Source organism: Chrysemys picta, chromosome 2, assembly GCF_011386835.1.
Source record: "Chrysemys picta bellii isolate R12L10 chromosome 2, ASM1138683v2, whole genome shotgun sequence".
NCBI lineage: Eukaryota > Metazoa > Chordata > Testudines > Emydidae > Chrysemys > Chrysemys picta.
The window spans coordinates 76,854,025-76,874,878 of record NC_088792.1 but is presented as its reverse complement, the minus strand read 5'-3'; the positions used below and the strand labels follow the sequence as shown (position 1 = coordinate 76,874,878).

The 20,854-nt window shown below is 38.1% G+C and overlaps 1 protein-coding gene across 18 annotated transcripts in view; it reads right to left on the bottom strand.

Annotated features, from left to right (window-relative positions):
- Positions 1-792: 792 nt before the first annotated feature.
- Positions 793-20,854, bottom strand: part of RBMS3 (RNA binding motif single stranded interacting protein 3) — a 917,250-nt gene continuing 897,188 nt past the window's right edge. For 15 of the 18 annotated variants that reach the window (XM_042840452.2, XM_065583518.1, XM_042840438.2 and 12 more), the window contains 3 exons: positions 13,675-13,755; positions 11,204-11,331; positions 793-6,746 (listed from right to left, as the gene is read on the bottom strand). In XM_042840452.2, the coding sequence (XP_042696386.2) occupies positions 6,740-6,746; positions 11,204-11,331; positions 13,675-13,755 (216 nt within the window). In that variant the 3' untranslated portion in view covers positions 793-6,739. Of the gene's footprint in view, positions 6,747-11,199; positions 11,332-13,674; positions 13,756-20,854 lie in introns of those variants that run through there. The other 3 variants (XM_042840448.2, XM_042840468.2, XM_005309825.5) reach the window with 1 other exon arrangement.

Genomic DNA, 20,854 nt, shown 5'->3' with positions numbered 1-20,854 from the left:
AGTATTCCCAGAACCAGCATGAGCCACAGCCATGGCTTGGAGAAGAAAAGGGCTCACTGAGCATGTGCTTTTGGCCCCCAGTGGGAGAAGTGGCTGGAGGTGGGGGCTCATTTTTTCCCCAATTTCATTTCTAGATGAGGCACATCAGGGGGCAATTTGGGGATGTGCACACTGCTACCAACTGTGCTGCATGTGAAGAAAGGACGTCAGCCTTCAGGGCTGAAAATGACGAGCATGTAAGTCTCTAGTCAATGTTTTTTTTAAAAAGCTAAAACATTATCTAACATAAACCTTAGAAACAAAGGAATGTTCTAATCAGTGGGTAGGCGGGGGGGGGGGGGGGGAGGAGTGGGACCAGACAGCAAGTGTGAAAAATCGGGATAGGAGGTGGGGGGTAATAGGAGCTTATATAAGACAAAGCCCCAAATATCAGGACTGTCCCCATAAAATCGGGACATCTGGTCACCCTATGGGGGGAAGAGGGTGGGGAAGGGGGGGGTCTGAGTGTAGTGAACATTCGTATTAATCACAAGGCCTCAGCATGAGAGAACCTTTCTATTCAATTCCACCTTCTAACACATGGGTGATTTTTTGCTCCCACCATTAAGGAGAAACAGCAATCTTGTCTCTCAGGAGATTCAATTCTTAAAACCATGTGACAAGGAGCTAGGTAAAGGAGAGCATGCTGAAGTTCCCCTCCCATCTCAGCATATAACACAGCATTTCACAGGGCTTAATGCTTCAGGGAGCCGCTGTTGCAATGTGTCACAAGAACACGCAGTCACCCGTTGCTTTTCTTTTATGTTTTTTTTTATTGAAAGCTTCATCAAAGAAAACAGAAGTTTAAACCTAACATCCACTGATCTACAGAAAGCCCCACGAGTGGGAAAATGGCAGCTATTAGGATTGTGGTACAAATGGAAAATAAAAATTAAAAAGAAAGAAAATCAAAACAGTACAGCTCGTTCAGTGACAGTCTGAGATATCAGCACTATGATGCCCTTATAAATAAGATTCAGAATTTAATGGCTCACAGAGGTCCTTTGGTCTACAATATGGATACAGCAAGGTCTGTTTTAAAGAACCTCTGTTTCACTTATGTGAAACATGTTTTCATGATAGGAATTCGTCTATCCTTAAAGCCGCTTTGATTTTTCTTAAACAGAAGCTTTTATTTATTGATTTTTAAATGGGGGGAAAAATTAAACGTTTCTGTATGAATTCTGGATGCTTCCTGGTTTTACAGGTTTTTCCTTAAAAAGGAGAGGAAAGAGAGAGGTGGATTTCCTTATTTCCTGGGCAGCATCTTTAGTAATACTTAGTTACACTGAACATCATGTTCTCCTCTCTAAGCTTCATTTTTGGAGTTTTTCAAAATATGTGACTGTAAAATCCACCAGACATAAATATGTCACCCGAGAGACAGAAATCAACATTCAGAAAATATAATTAATGCTAAGCAGATTTTTTTAAACAAGGGGCCCAGCTCTTAGGAGGTGCTGAACACATCACAGGATTTGGCCCGCCAAGGAAAAATGGGTTTGTGGACCTGTCAATAGCTAACATTTTGCATTTTCTTACAAATTGCTATTAAAATGAAAGGAACTCAAATATCATGGGCATGGAATAAGAACAAGAACAACTGATTTAAACACAAGAGTTTTTCTCATCATTGGAAGTAAAAGCAACTTTTTTTTGTACAGCTTTTCTCATCTTTTTCTGTTTAACAAAGAAGACATTCATAACGGGGAGATTAATGGTCTCTTCTGCATTCTCTGAGGCATGACGAAGAGTCTCACAGGTGCGTACAGCATTCCAGTCTATTTGGATGATATGACCGAAGTGGAAGGTGGGTGCTTCTTCTGAGAGAAAAATAACTCCCTCCCTCACTGACTCACACTCCAGGTTTGCTGCTTGAGGATTCCAGAAATCCACTTTGTTGAGGAATATAAAAAGTCTGCTGCTGATTCAACCCTTCTTCTGTTAATGTTTGTGCATGATTGTGTGTTTGCATGTATCAGAAATGAAAGGAATCACCACTACTGGAGAGAAAAGAAATGCCATCAAACAGAAAAGATGGGAATAGTCAGTGTGTTTCTGTTTTCTTTTGAATTTCCATCACACCGTTAGTATTTCCTCAGTTCAGATGGGCTTCCTAGAAGATCTCTAAAATCCTTTGCCCCGGGGCACTTCTTTTGCATCAAGACCAATTTCATGTTAAATAAAGTTCTGAAAAGAAATCTTAACTGTGTGGGGGGTCAAACATAACTATCTTCTACTACCACATTTGGTCTCATCACTAAAAGTGGATTGATTCATTACTTTAAGCCCATTATCACTCTTTAGCATGACTCTTACCATAGGTACAGTTCAGTGAGTCTCCTTAAACCTGTTTCACTCATGTCAACCTCAGCATTAAAATGAAGAGGCTGACTGATAAGCACCGTCAAACTTAAAATTATGAACCAAGGCAGCTTGTTACACATTAAGTATTAATCTCATCCTTCAGTACCATAGACAACATAATATAGATCAAAATACTATGACATATTAAAAATAAACTTTATTACAATGCAGGCTTCCTCAAATTTGCTGAATTTTGGTACACACACACACATAAATAATACCCTTCATTTGATTTTTACTCATGTAAAAATCCATTTTAATGCTTAATCCCATTGCAGAATCCCTCACTTTCCTGATCACCATCTGTCATCTTCCACAGTTGTGCATGCAGCCACAGCAGAAGATAATACAACATGATGAAATTGCTCTAAAATAAGTCTAGTTCTGCATTACATTGGATGTCTCAACTATCATGTAAAGACAGTCTAAACCCCTTGGCAAACAGAACCATACTAGTATTCATCCGCTAGGGACATTTCAAGAGTTCATTTCAGCGGAAGGGAAGACGAGGGCAACCAAAATTCTAGGCCTGACTGTCACAGGTGACCAGTGCTAACAAAATCAGCAATAGAGCCAGATAGGAAGAGGGCTCCCTAAGCATTTTAGTTCACTTGGGACAATAAGACTTTTCAGTGCCCTGAATTAGGCCCTGGATATGTCACTAGCAGCTCCAAATACAATATATTATACTGTATTTAGTTCCATCATACCAATTATCTTTCAATCGTCAGTGACAACTACATATTCCGAATTTCCCAGCATATTTCTGACACCTCTCATTTACATTTATTTGAAAAGGAAAAAAAAAAAGTCTAAATTTGACTATTTACAAGAGTTCGGATGTGATGGAAAGTACATATGCAGCTCAGCTTATGGATTTGATTTTATTTCCAGACACTTGGGTTAGGCACCATTGCCTTAGACTTCTGGAGTAGTTTCTGCAACCTTTCAGGAACTCTCCTGATATTTAAGGCTAAATTGGCATGACATAGATACTGAATGTACAAATTCAGCACTTAAAAAAAAAAAAAAGCCACTAAGAACCTTGTCAGCTAGAACATAAAGAAAATCAGCTTCAGTTTTTTGAAGCAATTAGGTATCTCTGTTATGATGATACCTAGAGGGCAGATAGGTGTGCTGCATTCAGTAGATTTCATCTGTATTCTTTTACTTCATCTTTGATTCTTACAAATAAGGACTCCCATCTAAGCATTTTCTGTATTTTGAATATGCTATTTCTTACCTGCTGATATATAACTGTTTACAACTCATGAGCTACCAATTAATCAATACTGGGATCAATAAAATAAGATGATTAATTGGATTTATAGGACCCTTTGTCTTTCTTCTTCTTCCCCTTTTTTGGTTTTTAAACAATATTAAATGTTGTAGCATGGCAAAAAGTTAAACAATTCTAACATGGAATGTATTTATAACAGTTTAAAGTGACAGGCATCCTGATACCTCTTTGCCTGACCGGCTTAATAAAAAAACATTGAGATTGTTTTACTTTATTTGCTCAAAATAATAATAAAAAATGTTTCTGAATGTATAAATAAAGCAGCAGAGTTCTGAATAGAAACAGGAAGGTACCTCAGCATATTCATCAGCCACATGGTAGCTACCTTGTAGCCTCATTGTTGATAGTAAATGAGACCTTTTTGTGTGTCACATTAGAATTTGTACAGAAACAGAACAACATGTATTTATTTCATATTCAACTCAATGGTGCCTGGGGATCTCTATTTATACAAAGAGTTCACACACCGAGTGCAAAAAGGAAGAAAATAAGGCTAGCTTGATTTTTCCCATACCTTTTCCAAGGACAAAACTCGACTGTCATTCACAAAAAGAAAACAGCAATGAGGAAGCACGTGGAACAGAAAGGAAAAAGCTAGAGGTCTTTCTTTAAGATGGAAACACTACTTTCTTTCCCCCCCACATGTTAGTGTGGGCCTGATTTTAAAACGTCCTGAATAACCACAACTCCAGGTGGAGTCAACAGGAGCTGGGAGTACTTTAGCCCTTCTGAAAACCAGGCTCTGTAGCTATGGCAATTAACCAGACAAGATCCCATCCCTCTCTTTCACATGTTGCATATTTAGCAGCCATTTGCTTGGGTAACCCACCCCTTCCCACACCCCACTACTTTACAAAATAAGGTATTGATTTAGTAATTCCAAAAAAATACGTGATTTAAAAAAATCAGTTAAACCTCAGATATTGTTTAGTTAGGGTGGCTAAATCAGGTTGATCCAATATAAATATGCTTTAATTTTTTTTAATGGATACCCTGTTTCTAATGTACCACAGTGAATGTGGTGAAGCGTTCCCTTTTTCTTTGATGGACGAAAGTTTTCAGTTGTTTGATTTAGATTATATATATATATATCCTGCTTTTCTTTGATCTTTCTGCCTTAAGAAAAAAACCCATGCATCTTGTTCTGACTTAGTTCTCCCCTTGTTTGTTTGGAAAAAGCAAGGATTTTAATCAGGATTTCTCTGTGCAATAGTTGTCATTCTTAAAATAGATTTCAACTGACTCAATTTCTTTACCATTGTCTTTTGACTAATCGTATCAATTAGTGATTGTCAGCCAATGTATTAAGACAACAGAAGTCATAGGTGAGAAAAGTAATTTTTAACTTCCTGCCTGCATGAGCATGCTAACGTGAGTAATTTTTAACTTTCTGCTTGTATGGGAGAGCTAAAATGAGAACAGAGATTAAATTTGCTTTTTCTGGCATCTAATAGGTGACTCAAATGCATCACTGAAAAACAAATACAGAATCAAGGTGACTATACATGTTGCAAGATGACAAAGACTGAGGTGAGGAAATGAACCTGTAGGATGTTGGAATTCAGAAGGAAGACTGTAGTTTCCGTAGAAATACAAAAGACCAGGCAATGTAACAGAAAACTTGTAAAAATTAAAGCCCATCTGGATAGTCGGTAACCCAGATTTCCTCATACTCTGAAATGATGCAAAACACAAGAGGTACAAGCTTCTAGTACCAACTGCTCTGAAATTATCATTATAAACATATGCAGTAAGTAAAAAACCAGTGGAAGATAGTTTAAACAAACAAGAAAGTAAGAACTGGTCCGGCCATGTAGGTCAAATAAAGATTAAAAAAAGAAAAAACCTCTATCTCCTGGACTGCGTTAGGGTGTCACTTCATCTTTGGTATAAAATAGGCCATCCATAGGCTGCATTTGATCACAACTAGGAAAGACTACAGAAATTGTCAACAATTTCTTCTATCTATTGCTTTTTTGCACTTTTTTTTGACCATAAGCTCCTATCTACTTAAGTTTTTTTAAATGCTCTTAAGCTAGGTTTTTGCAATGTGACAAGCAAAGCAGACTAAAAACTTCTTAAAGCTCATAAAAAAGACTGCAGATAAAAAGCACTAATGCTTTTGCTAGCGATCACGCTTTGTAAATTAAAAAAAATCTGCATTCTGCAAGAAAAAAACCCTGCATTCTTTATAATGCAGTTATTTTTTTCTCAATTCAATAACTTTACTGTAAAATGCTTTAGCCTTCTAGAATTTTTTTCTGTCAACACTTAAGACAAAGTTCATAAAAGTTCCAGCATTTTTCCAATCCTTACAGTTGCCACAGTTCCTTTATCAACAAGTTTTCTCCAAAAGAAGAAAAGCATTTTCTTTTAAACTGTACAGTTTTTTGTTGTTCACCCCAAAATCTCAGTCTGTTAAACTTCTGCACCAGCTGAAACCAGTGTGAGCAAGTTTCAATTCTTTTTCGGTTTTTCTAATAAGACATTGACAGCTTGCCTTGAGAGCCTCTGACGTCCTTAAAATTAAGGCAATTAAGATTCAAGATAAACCTTACCTAAACATTTCTAAAAAAAACCCCAAAAAACAAAAACACACTAGATTTAAAACAAGAAGGAAAAAATTTAGAGAAAAAAAAGTAGCTTAATTTTTGAGGAAGACAATTAGTTTTCTTGTCAACTTGCTCCCTCTTGACATCCTCAGTTTTGATGCTTAAAAAAAAAAAAAATCTAGTTACACCTACAGGTAAATTCTGAATTCAAATGTTCGTCCTGATGAAATGTCAACCCAGTGTTTTTCCTCTGGGTCTTTTCTTTAATTAAAAAAAATATAGCAAAAATAAAACTGTCAGACTACATGACGGAACCATTTGCACAGCACATAAAAACACTGTTGTGTTTTCGTTGGGAAAGTAGAAAATTAAAAAAAAAAAGCATTCATTTGACGCCTGTGCAAACTGGAAGCCAACTTCTTGTTCAATGAAGTTTCTCCATTCAAGGCAAAGATTTCAGACCGACATTCTTCAGTCCTGTTTATTGTCTGTGAAAACAATTGTATTAAAGTGGTCATTAAGTCAAAACAACTTTGAAATAGGCTCCTGTCCTTTTTTCCACCCAATTCCCTTTAAAAGGTATCCAAGCAAAACTAACTTTGCAGCTGTTTAAATATGATACAGCCACTAAGCTGAAAATAGTGAGGCCAAAGCAGAGAAATCCTACTTTAGGGGCATTCCTACTCAGTGCAGAAGGATTTTTACTCTTATTAATGCTATGGTTTATGCATAGTCCAGCACATCGAAATGAGACTATATGTATTTACATAACTTTAAAGCTTTAATGTTATGTAAATACTTCACAGGTAATAATGTACGAGAGAGAACTCTTTTTGTATTATTAAGTGGCACTATTTATTTTGGACACTAGTATTAAAATGAAGGCTAAACTTAAAATAAAAGGATAAATTAAACTTGCAAATAAGAAAACATTTTCTGATTGTAAGAATAACTGGACAGTGGAACAGTTTGCCTAATGAGCCAGTTATGGCCAATTCAGTAGAAACATTCATGCTGATAATAAATAAAAGTATATAGAAACTGTAGAAAGTACATGTACAGTCTTTCCAATTTAACACAGAGAACATGGTCTAGATGACCAATATTACTGCATCACTAAAGCAAATCAACTCAGGAATGTTTTTGAAGGGAGGTATACCTAAAATGGAAGCAGCATCACAAAAACGTAATCTTGCCACCATAGTATAATATTTCTGTGGAGGTGGAGTCACTGTTGACAAATGTTGTCTATTACTGTGTCATCTATAATGCTATAGTTAAAGGATGGTTATTGCTGCTCTTGTAAGCCTCCATGTTTAGGGGTTTACAGCTCTTCTGTAAAACTCCTCTCCAGGTGGAAACTCGACATAAGAAAAGCCAATAGTTTTCCTTTTGCCCAATTTTAAAATATTCAGTTAGGATTGCTTTTTTTTTTAGTTGCTTTAACTCAGTATATATTTTTTAAAAGAAAAGAACTATAATGAATCAAAGTGCTTTCCCATATAGCTCCCTTTCTGGGACTATGTCATTATATGAAATAATTACAGTCAGTATTTTCCAAAGAACAGACATTTTCAGATAGTGATAGTGGAATGTAAGATTTGTCTGTTTCCTTACGGATTTTCCGAAGCATTGACCTATTCAGATATTTGTTAGCATTCTGTACCTGTATACTTAGGGGGCAACTGGAGGCAACAACTCTTAGTAGGGTCCTTGCTCCTTGTCAGGAGGATGGAAACTGTGAGTGGATCTGAGAAATCTCCTACTATGCTTCAGAGAAGGCTCCACAAACATCACCCTTAACCAAAAGACTTAGTGGTTCCTGAGAGGTAGCCACCCAAATCACTGATTTGTACGTCCTATCTCCTACCCCACCAGAGGAGTTCCTTACCTGTGCCAATGAGCTCCACATTTTACAAGCTGACCAACATTTATGCACTTAGGCCCAAAGTTTTTGCCACTGAGTCTTCAGTATTCTCAGCTAACTCATAATTTGTGTTCGGAGTTAGCCCTGGTGTGAGGGGGAACCCATTGCACAGGAGTGTTATTTGTCTTTGTATGCCTGTTTGCATTGTGGTTGTTTGGCCATCCTTTTTCTTCTAGAATTTCTTGTGTTCAGTTTTAATTCCCCTTTTCAGCTGTTCAGGTTTTTCTTCCCCTATATACAGCCATTCAGGTTGCACTGCACACCATCTGTGATTTTACTGCCTATCTGAGGGTGTTATCTGGACTATCGGCATTGCTGTCATTAGTGTAAGCGAGTTATTGTGCGTTTCCCTGGAAAGTTTCTTGTGGGACCTAAAATCTGTACTCAAAAAAGACTGTTTCTCCCAGGTAGAAGCATCATGCATTCTTTAATCTTGTACTGGATTTATCTTCCCAGAAAACCCCAAAATCTTTCTCTCCTACTTAAAGCCTGAGAGCTCGTGTCCAGCAAACAGACCTTTGCCCAGAGGCAAGAGGTTGGAGTTCCTGAGACAAAAGAGTTCGCTCTAAACTTCACTTTCAAGATTTCACATTTGTATATGTTAATGTATACGAAGATTTGCAAGGGACAGAGATTCCTTTGGTCTAAAATGACTGAGGTACCTTCCTAATGAAGTGGAGTATTCTGCTCAGAGCCGAAGGATAGAGAGCCAAATTCACCCATGGTATAATTTGCTCACATTACTGGATTTATGCTGGGGGATATTTGACTAGTGTATCAGCCTTAAATCTGAATGCACTAAGATGAAATCACTATGAAAAACCAGTCTAACAGGGTAAATGAAAGAATATCTTTCCTGGCCAAGAAATAATTTTTTTTTCACCAGTTGTCTAGTTTACACTTACCTACAAGGCCAATACAAAATCTTTATCACACCCTGTTCAATTTCAAGACATTCTTATCCATTTGTTGGTTGTTATTTTCCGGTTAGTTCACAGAAAGATAAATATAATTAAAGAAGTGATTATAATATCCCTCTCATTAGCTTCTAGAAAATTCTTCTATAAATTCTGCATGTTCCCTTAGCTATAAATGATTAGAATCAGCATCTAATCAGGTTAATTACTTCCTCTCTGCCAGAATGGAAATTATGGTCTTATACTGGGCATCGTTTTTATTATTGTTAAATGTGCTTTTAAATTGAAAAAAATATATTTATTCAATACGATTTTTTATAAGCGGTGCTTTTGAAAAAAATTTTAACTTTTTTTTAACTAGAAATTGCATATGCTCTTTCTGTATTCATCACCTCCCAAGTCTTGGCATTTGTAACCACAATTTGCGGACACAGAAACAGCTGGCATGTTTCAGCAAAAAAACAGAAAAACAAAACAAAAAGGAACATCCAGATAGCCTATAGTGTACCTACCTACGTGATTGAAAAAGAAATTCCCCTAAATATAAATACCAATGACATGGGAACAGCATCTGCTATAGCAGTCATACAATAGCTGAGTATGTGAGATGAGGGATATTCTCAGAGAAGATCGGAATTTTACAGTGGAAAAATCCAGCAGTCATTTCAAAAATGAGCTACCATCTTTGCAATATAGGCACAAGTCCATCAGAAACTACCCCCAGCTACATGTTGGGGGCTTCTGAACGTAAGTCTTTTTTTGCTTTTAGGCTTAAGGGAAAGGGAATTGGAAAATGAGAATGGTTATTTCAAAATCCCTTCAGAACACAATGATCAGACCAGGCAACCGGCATGGAGTCGTCATGTATATTTTTCTCTTGACCCATTATATTCTTTAAAAAACCTGTCATTATATTCTTTAAGTAGGCTGCCATTATTTATTTTTATAGGTATTAAAGAAAATGATGGAAGAACAGGTACACAAACATACTGTGCCTCTGAGTACATCAGACATATAGAGAAGAGGTGTGTCATGGGCTCCATCTGTAAAATACATACTGGGCCAAATTCTGCAGCAATAAACAATACTGATGATGTAAGCTACCCATTGGGTACATGTACGTTGGCCAAATGGTTGGTGTACCTTGCACCAGTTTGGCATTCAGTTGGTGTGAAAAACAAGTGCAACTTAATGCTGAGGGGTCAAAAAGGCAGGTGAAGCAACCAACCAGAAGGATAGATTTCTATTCTGTTTCGTATGTTTTACTGTGCCTATCACCATGGTATCTGAGTACCTTCCCATGATGCATTAAACAGGGTCCAGCATACGTCACATGAGGATCCCTCTTCATTTCATTGTCCTGGTCGAAAGCTGTGTGCGAATGTTTTTTTGTGTGATGTGCTATGTACCTTCGTTGGAAGGCCAAGGCAAAAGAGAGTACTTTGCACTTGGGACAGGGGTTTGGTGTGGTTCATAATAATTTATGCTCTGTCTTCTGCACAAATAACCTCTCCCTTCTGAGTAACAATTCCACTGTGGCACCGGAGCAGAAGAGGTGAGGGCTGTTTTGTTTCCAGAACATGGGGAGAACTTGGCTCAACCATTAAGTGCGTTGAAAATAAGGTTGAACTTTGAACTTATGGTATTATTCTATGGGAGCAAATGCAGTGAGCAGAGGTCAGGGGTAAGATAAAACAGCCCCCCTACCTTTTCTTGAGGTTGCCTTTTCTGCAGCAGCCCCTTCTTCTCTCTCAACGTGCAAGTGATACTAGTTTTGCACACCTGCTGAATGCCATTTACACTACTTTGTCAGTTACATTCACATCCTGAAAAACTAACCACCAGATGTGGAACTTACTGCTCCATTGACATCACTGCAGAATTTGACTAAACGTTGTAGCCTCTTAATACCTGTTTGGGATTTTGCCCAGTGTGCTGATTGCTGAGCCAATGTCTGGTGTAAAACCAGAGCAACTCCACTGAACTCAATAGAGCTACTCTGAATTTATACTATCACAATTGAGAGCAGAACATAGATCTCTGAATTCCAAACACAATATCATATATGGCCCTAACAGTGACTAATCACAGTCTTACTTACTTAGACTGTTGGTAAGAATATGCAGGTGCATGTTCACTGGATGTTTCCACTGTCATCTGTTGCTGTTGACCACTGGCTTCCTGTGATGAAGATGCTACTGTCTGCGGAGAAGTATCAGCAACGACACCCTATGGAAGCAAATAGGGACACAAAGGTCTTACTGATATTAATCACATGAAGGTGTTCAGCACCATCTCACTACTTCTTTATTTCTGTGTATCGGTACCATTGGTTTGCATTGTTGAGAGTTTCTGGGATAGCAGAAACCACATGCTGACAGGACACAAATGCTATCAATTTACAAGGTGATCTGGCCTCAATTCACAGAGTACCTGGAGCACTGTGCGCTAACATGCAGTGGTGAAAAATATCTACACATTATGGGGGAAATCCCGGTCCTGCTGAAGTCACGTTTCCATTGACTTCAGTGGAACCAAGATTTCACCCTGTATGTGTTATTTTTATTACATATGCATGGTTGATCTGTTTGTTTTTTTTACCTCACTTACACTGACATTACCTTGGTCTAACATTGACTTCTGATTTACACTGGTGTGAGAGCAGAACCAAGTCCCACCAGATTTTGCAATATATTGTGCTGTAACACACATGGTGGAGACACTGTAGCATGCTTTGAACACTAGTGTATTTGTATTGATGTAGTGTTTTTATTCAGAGTGTTTTCTCTTTTAAAATAAATTTAAGACAAACAAAAGATTTTACCTAATAGGACGTTGCACCAATGAGGCTTTGAGGCATATATGTATGTATGCATTCGACATTATATGCATTTGCCTTGAAAACCTGCAATTACAATTATTTCATTGATAATTTTGTTTCTCCTATTTTGGCATTTTTTAATTTTTTACATTTCTATTGAAATTAGCCATATTCTGTTTACTTCTGTGCTTGTCTGCATCAACCACACCAATGATACCAGCAGTGCACTTTGGGAATAAAATGTAGTAGTAAATTGCACTCTGTAGAGCCCGAAAAGGGAGCACAAAGCACTCAATTTTGCTGTTATCTGAGTCCCATATAAACATTGGGTGGTGCATTTTAAATCTCTGTGACAAATTCTTTTTCAAAGGTACTTAGAGTCCACTGCCTGCCATGCTGACCAATACTGGCTCATTGTTTCCTTGTAATCACCTGTCTATCTGCATCCATCTGTTGTCTCTTGCCTTAGATTTAAACTGTAAACTCTTTGGGGCAGGGAACATCTTTTTGTTCTGTTTGTACAGCGCCTAGCACAATGCGGCGCTCACCCATGACTAGGTGCTATGGTAATATACTAAAACAATAATTGCCAGATTATAGCAAATGTTACAGTAGGTCTTCTACTTAGTTCCTTTAATAATTAATGAAGGATATTCAAAGTAGTCATTATGATATATTTAAAATCTGATTTAGGGTAAAACTGATGCGATGAAGATTTAAATAAGACCAGCTGAATACGACCAAAAAAAACCAAAAAAAAAAAACAAAACCCAACAACGCCAGTAGGGGCCTTTCCTACCAGGTGGTAGATCATTTGGGATTCAGAGAATTTGCAGCCATGGAGACTGGGAAAACTATGGTGGATCCACTTGACTGCGGGCGGAGAAGTTCCAAAACAACAGCTCGAAGAGCATCCTCAACTGGCCAACCCATGGAGCAGTAATAGCCTCAACTCCAGAGGAGAGACAGCTGAAGACTAAAGTATTGAGACAATAGTGCCCCTCATATTATCACAAAGTAGAGGAGAAGAGGTTAAAAATGGAGAGAAGAATACAAATTTAAGAGTAACAGCATCTTTATTTCCCAAGCCTCCCTCTCGTTGTGTCAGATGCCCTTATGAAGATGCACAGCAGTGGAGGTTGGGCTGAAGTGCTCCAGGCAGCTTGTGCTCTACAGGGTTGAGTAAATACTTACTCATTAGAATGTCATCAGCATGACTCAGCCCCAAGGAGGGAGAGAGCGAATCCTTCCTCAAGGATGAAAAAGCACTCAGTCAGTGCAGCATCCTCCACGTCTGTATGTACAAGAGGAAGGTTTCCATTGCTCAATCACTTTTTCTGGTTGCTGCATGTTTTCAGCAGTCACCTACACTCACTAAGGACTGAATCAAACCCTCTTGCCATCGTCTCTTCTGGAATCTCTTTGGGTTTGTGGTTTGCTGGTTGGTTTTGTTTTCCTGCATTTTCCCATCTCCCTCCCAAATACATGAAACATCAAGAATGGTTTATTCCATTTCCTACGCACAGCAAAACAAATGCAAAAACAAGAGCACTTGCAGATCTTCAAAAAAAAAAAAAAAAGAAGAAGAAAAGAAAGGAAAATTGAAGTGCAATCCCAAATCTAAGAGCAGCATAAGGTCTGGTTTGGTAAAGCAACATTTGACCCTTCTTGATATACAACAGGTTCAATGACGAATAGGTTTGTGATTTGTCAACCCTTCACCCAACTTGCATGAATGGAGGTAAACTTACTTCAATGGGGACAGCTGTTGCAGGCACAGGAGTGTACTGGGGAATGTAGGTCCCTTGCATAGGTGCAGCAGCAGTCATATACTAGAATAAGTCAAAGGCACATTTATATTAGAAATAGAAAACCACAATGCATTAAATAGATTTGGTTATATAGATTTGGTTACAGTACAGAATGTATTGATTTTGTATGCATTGTACACCACACCATTATTTTTTGCTAATAATTTTACTTAATGGTAGGAATTAGCCATTAAAATCATACATCCTGACCTGCTTAGTGATGGCACACATGATTGAAAGCAACACCAAGAGATCATAGTATACAGTGCTGATGGGTTTAGATTTTATTATTTTGTCATATGCTTTATAACTGGAGAGAGTTCTATATCTACATATGAAGAAAATACCAGGGAGACACAATAACATCACGCACGCAGTGATTATGTAGAAAAGTCTAAGGAAGCTCTTGGAATCCACATTTTTAAATGATACTTACAAAAATAACAAACTTAGGGCTGAAATTAGCGTACTTCTTCCACATTACTCTAACCCTGAACATGGGAACAATCACGTCTATGGAGATATGAAGATCAGGAAAGAACAGATATCTGAGAGTTTCTGCTTTTTGTACTTAGGGGCCCTAACTGAATTTCCTTCTACATATGAATTCTTTTTAATATCTGGGAAGCCTTTTTAAATATCACGAAACTTTGCCAAATTATTATTCCGTCAACATATAATACTAGCTTCTTCTAAGATATTCTCTCTCCCAAGCACTACAGGAAACCAGTCCTTAATTATGAGTGGATGCTAATTTCACCATTCTTACAGCATTATTCTCTTCATGCTTAAGCAGTTCTTGGCTGAATGCAACAGATTGTTCAAATGCTTAAATGTCGTATGAGTATTGAGTTGTCAGATCTAGACATTGTTCTTACCAGTCCTATCTGTGTACTTTGACAAAAATCACAGAGTATGCCCAATCTCACAGTTGTCTGGAGGGCACCTCCAACATGTTATCTTCAAGGATGCACTGGAGATCTGAACCTACCCAGGATGTATTTGATGAATTTTAAAATGAGTTAAATATAGCTTGAGTTTTCTGGCTGAGTTAGGAGGTGCTTGCAGGATTTTTTCCACTGATTATTGTGAAATACACGTTTCAAACGCTTTCTCAGCACACCTTTAAATTAACTGTGCTGTTTGAAATGTCCACAGCAAAACTGCATTATGAGAATGCACAGAGGCATGTAACAGATGTACTCCCCAAGAAATGTTTGGGGTGCAGAAATGGCATAGACAAGAATATTGAGGGCAAAATTCCACAGTCCTTGCTTAGGTAAAAGTCCCACTGACTTCAGTGGAAGTTTTGCCTATATAAAAACAGTGAGTAAGGAGTGCAGGATTTAGGCTCACATTAGTGGCACCACATTATGTATTTGTAAGTAATTATAATGATGTTGTTGAAATTTACTGCATCTTCCTTGAATATGGCCAAAGAGACAGGAGTGTCACCCATCCATATTATGTCTGCCTCCTGCCACAACTTCCTGATGATATTTTTTTGTTTCTCTTCAAAAAGATAATTGTTACAGATTGAGGAGTTCAGTGTTTTCTTGGTCAATGTCAATCAACCAATGACATTTAAGCCAAATACCCCGGCTGTACTGCAGCATATAGTAGGGCTATTCTCTGGCCAGGAACATTAGTCATGGATGAGAATATTATAAGAGTGAGAGTCTGTTCAGCTTCTATTTCATTCAGTCTGCTTTGTAACGCTGCTGTCATCTGCTGCCATCCTATATGCTAGACAGTATTCTTCCAAATTAATTGTGAGCTTTTACTTGAAGTGCTCACTCTCATAGTTCCACAAAGCCTGTTTTAAATTCTCATTGAAGTTTGTTTCTCTGAAGCAAATTATTTTTAAATTAAAAACATCTATATAAAGAAGAGAAAAAAAGCCGTTCTAGGCAATGTTGTTTTCTTTTAAGTTCTTCCTGGAACCCAGTGGAAAATCAGCATATGTGCTCTGAATCACTAGATGTGATTATCTCTATCGTCATCTTAGTTTGCACACAAATACACATATAACTAAATAAAGTCTTATGAGACCTCACAAAATTATTAAACCACTTTTAAAATCAGGCCACTTTATTTGTTTCAATATCCTTCAGCGGTGAGTTCCACAGGACATATAGGAGGCATGCATGAAATATTTACTTTTACTAGTTCTAAATGTACTGCCCTTGGGAATACAAGAGAATCAGGAGACTATTCCCAGTTCTGCCACTGACTCATTGAGTGATCTTAGGTAAGCTCCTTTGTCTCTCCATGTATCATTTTCTCCTTCTGTAAAACCCACTTTTCTTTTTTAAGTGCTTTGAATTCAATGGATAAAAGCAAAATTCACTGATGGTTTAACTCCTCTGACAGAAATGGAACTATACTGGCAGAAAATTTGGCCCTGTAAGTGTTAAGTGCCAATCCTGCAAACAGATGCACCAATATGTATCTTAGGGCATGTCTACACGGTGGAGGTAATGTGCTCTCCGGTGGTGCAGTTTCTAAAGTGCACTAACGTGTTGCTCTTTAATTGGCCCATGAAGATCCTGCTGGTTCATGCTAATGGTTCCCTAATGTGCTTTAACATAGTACTGTTTTCTAAAGCACAGTAGGGGCCATTTAATGCGCACCAGCAAGGTCTACATGGACCAAATAATTGCAATACCTTAGTGTACTTTAGAAATCACAGCCCCATAGTGCACATTGCTGCTCCGTGTACTCTGACTCTTAGATTGCTGCTCATCTATTAGCCCCTCACCACACACATTCACCAGAACCATCAGCTATCTCTTAGTTACTTACATGGCACCCATTACCAGAGTATCTGAGCACCTCATAATCTTTAATGTGTATGTCCTCACAATACCCCTGTGAGGTGGGGAAGTGTCATTAACCCCATTTTACAGATGGGGAACAGACATACACTAAGTTTGTGCCAGAGAACAGAAATAAAGTCTCCCGAGACCCCGGTTAGTACCAGAAACACAGGACCATCCTTTCTCTCATCAAGGATCCCATGTGGACCCCTTAATGCAACACGCAGTCCAACTGCTTTCCACAGCACTCTGTGCAGGTGTTAGGGTCCATACTAGTTTTCCAGACTGGAGATGAAAGTAAGGACTGAGTGACTGTTTTTCTAATAGTATACAGGGAAAGGTCAAAAAGAGAAACTGATCAATTTTTTCTATGCCCACCATCCTTGGGGTAACCTCAATGAAGGCCACCCTGATTTCTCTCCTTTCTAAACTAGATAATCCCAACCACTTTAATTTCTTGTCTTCTGTGCTTTACAGTTGGTTAATATCTGAAAGTGACTGTAAAATGGCACTGAGGAGGTTTCATGTTGACTTTGTCTCAGTAATTTCCATACTAGGGGATGGACTGATCTCTTCCTGTATTGGGATGGGGCCTAAGCTCTCTCTGACACATCATCTGCTTCTTCCCCTAAACCTTACAGAGTGTAGTGGGGTAACAGGTGGGCTCAGACTAGTGCTAGCTACCTTGGAGAGTGGGGAGAGGTGGAGTACAAAACTTCCTTCCCTCCAGCCTCACAGAAATTCTGAAGGAAAATGGAGGTTGTATTATCTTCTCTGCTTAAATTCATGTATGGTAGGGATTCTGCATTAAGAGTGTTCCTGGAGGTAGCCATGGCTCAGGGGCACCATGGTGGTCCAGTTCCATTGGGTTTCTAGAGGCCAGAGCTATACCAGAGTCACAGGGCCTCAATGTAGCTGGTTTCCCATGGATCCCAGGAAATTATGCACAGTATTATTATTCCATCAACATATAATACTAGCTTCTTCTAAAATATTCTCTCTCCCAAGCACTGGATTCCTATTCCCAAATTATGCTTTGATGTGGGGGAAATCTCTGCTAGGAGATCCACACAGAGATTTCCTTTACTTAAAGCCACTCTCACATATTTTACTGCAGGGAGTGGGATGTGAGTGTGTGAGATACACACACACATTTGCTCAGCTTACAAGTAAACAGACGACTTAACTAAAAGGAAAATGAAGTTTCATTGCTGCCAAATAGGATGTGGAAATCAAACCATGCTCCTTTTTTCTCACGTGCCATCATCAGGAATGGAGATTCTGCAATTGGAATGTAGTTAGTCTATTCTGACTTGTGCATATTCAGCAGAATGGCGATCACTCACTGTCCCAGCACTGTATTGGCTTTTTGACAGCAAAATGAATAGCAACTCTAAGGCACTGGGAACGGTAAAATAGTGACTGTTTGGCACAATCATTTTTCTGACTATAACTACACTTTAAAGACTGACAATTTCCATCAAGAAAAAGAAACAGCATTGGCAGTGCTGATGCTTCTGATTTCCCTTTAAACTGCTATTGTTTTCACATACTGTACCTAAAGCACCTTTGGTTTGCGCTCACAGTGTGCAATATTCTAGTGCAATGCACATCTCAGGATGTCTGACTGCTTAATTTCAAGTCTTGCTTATTATGGACACCAATTTAGCTTTTATTGATTCATCTCATACTCTCTTCTAGGGTTTTTGTTTCTGTCTATCTTAGGACACAAAGTATAGAGGACAAAAAGTCACATAAGTCTAACAAAATGTAAAGAAATATATACCTTTTACACCACATAGTTTTACGACCTTTAAAACTGTTATCTATTGATTTGTTCAGAATGTTTGTAGGTCTAGTTGTTTCTTATTTTAAGATAATATATTGCAAATAGAAGAAGCCTGTTGGACATGAAGAGTTAATGCTCTTGGCCACAATAAGTCTTAGACACATGTGCTACATCATGAAAGCTGAATAGGAATGGGTGGCATAACAATAGTGATCATATTTCCCTGGTTTAGACATCACAACATCAGAGGAATTTGGAAAATACCAATTAATATCTATGTTTAATTATATGCTAGATATAAACTCTGAAACTTTTATTCATACTGAGTAGTATTCGTTCATCTGAGTAGTCCTACTATGGTCAATGGGACTACTCACATGAATAAGTAATACCTAACATAAGTATGAGGTAGTACTTATTCATGTGGCCTTTACATAGAAAAAGAAGTGTGAAAACCTATCTTGGTTCTTTCATAGCTGTGGGTCTGTTTTACAATTATTTAAGGATCGAAAAAATACAATGAATCCTGTGAAGATCTTTTCTCTCATTGTAAGAATTTACATGCTCACCACAATACTCAGATACTTTTCAGTTGAACTCAGAAACAAATGGAGGAACCTATTCTCATTTTGGTGAGCACTTACATGAGAACAGTCCTACTGAAGTACACTTAAATGGGACCACAGTGACACTCATGTGAGCAAGGGTTCCACAGTTTCACTCTTAGTGATTATCTGTGCCGTGATGAAATCCACATCTTGTGTGTGCTGGAGTACATTGATAATAGTTAGCATTTTAGGATCCACTGAATTAATGCCAGCTCTTGCTTACGATCCAAGAAGTCTAGACACTGCATCAGCAATAGAGCTACGTGAAAATATTTGTATCGCTGGAGAAACTGATGAAAGTCACACTGTTGCTGGATACATTTTAACCATAAATGTCTCCCTCTGGGGAAAATTGCCTTCCTGCCTTAGAATTCCCTCCTTGGCATGGTGGAAAAACTACAGATTCCCTGAGTCTTATAGAATAAAATCCCTTCTCTTTGGGACATTCTGCCCCTGGATTCTACCTTCTCATTTGTGAGTTCCCAGTTCCCTGATGGATTAAAGTATTGCCTCATTGTGTTCTTCCAGTCTATAATTCTGGCAAGATGGAGTTGTAGTTCAATGGAATACAGCTCCTAGCAACCATAGCTTCTGACATAACATACAGAGACTTTCTGATTTGGAGGCTCAACTCTAGAAGCCCTACAGAGCTGTGGACTCTGTAATTTTTCCACGAGTTTTAGTGATAATTTTATAATTCCCTATTAAAAAGATGAGAGAAACAAAAATGATGATTTTTGCTATAGCTGTATTTCAATATTTTTCTCCACAGTTATAGTGGTCTTAAATACAATATGATTTTGTGACATAAAATTACCATAGGGTGGCGAAGAATAGCACCCTTCATTCCACAGATCTCAGTCACTGGGCTATCTCATTCATTGTTCAAGAAGAAACTAGAAATCTTTAGATTTCAACTCCCTTCCCTGCTGCTCATTAACACAAGGGGATTTACAAACACCAACTGTCACTTCCCTTTCAACCTTCCTAATGAGATATTACCTAATTCTCTGAGCAAGTTAGATGAAGGTAGAGAGAAGAATACTTCAACAACTCTAGTTCCAAACTAATCTCCTTTTCTCTTCATGAGCTCTAAGTATCCTTCACAAATCTTTACTTTTGGAAAACAGAGCAATGAAAAGATGTTAGGAGAATAGTGCCGATGAGCTAAGAAGTCCCTTATATAATAAATCTTTTTAATTTCCCAAGCTCAGGCCTGCTACTAAAGCAGAGTGAGCAGGACTTTTCAGATAAAGGATATTTAATCCAAGTGGAAGTGAATTCAGCCAGATTGTCACACGTAGCCATGAACCACACATTCACTTGCATATGAAGCACAGCATTTGTAACAACTGCAGTAAATGTAAATGGCACCCAGGAATGTCTCTAGAAAATGATTAGCCATGTAAAAATTGACACACATTCTAGCCACTTTTAGAAATTGAAAGGATGGAAAAAAGATTTTACCTACATGTGTGTTTGAAAGTTCAAAATCCTTTTCAGAACACATATCAATTAACATACACACATACATAGAGAAAAAAACGCCCAGGAAAATCCATCAGTGCTGTGGAAAAATATCCTGTTTCTTTACAACCAAACAAGATATTTCATAGGAATCATTCATACTTATGAATTCATATTATATTTAGCAGCCTACATATGGCTATGGGAACTTACCTTTAGTTTGAAAATGTTGGCTTACATTTTCAGTGTATCTATTCTGACATTCCCTCCTGTATCACCATCTCCAGTGTGGGTAGTGAGCCTAGGTGACTGTGTAAATATGGAGACTGATTCTCCACTGCTGTGATGCACACGTGAATGGTTTCAGGATGTGAAAACTGCCTTTTTGCACAAATCAAATTGTCTCCGAAGTTTGATGGATCAGTTTTCAAACACAG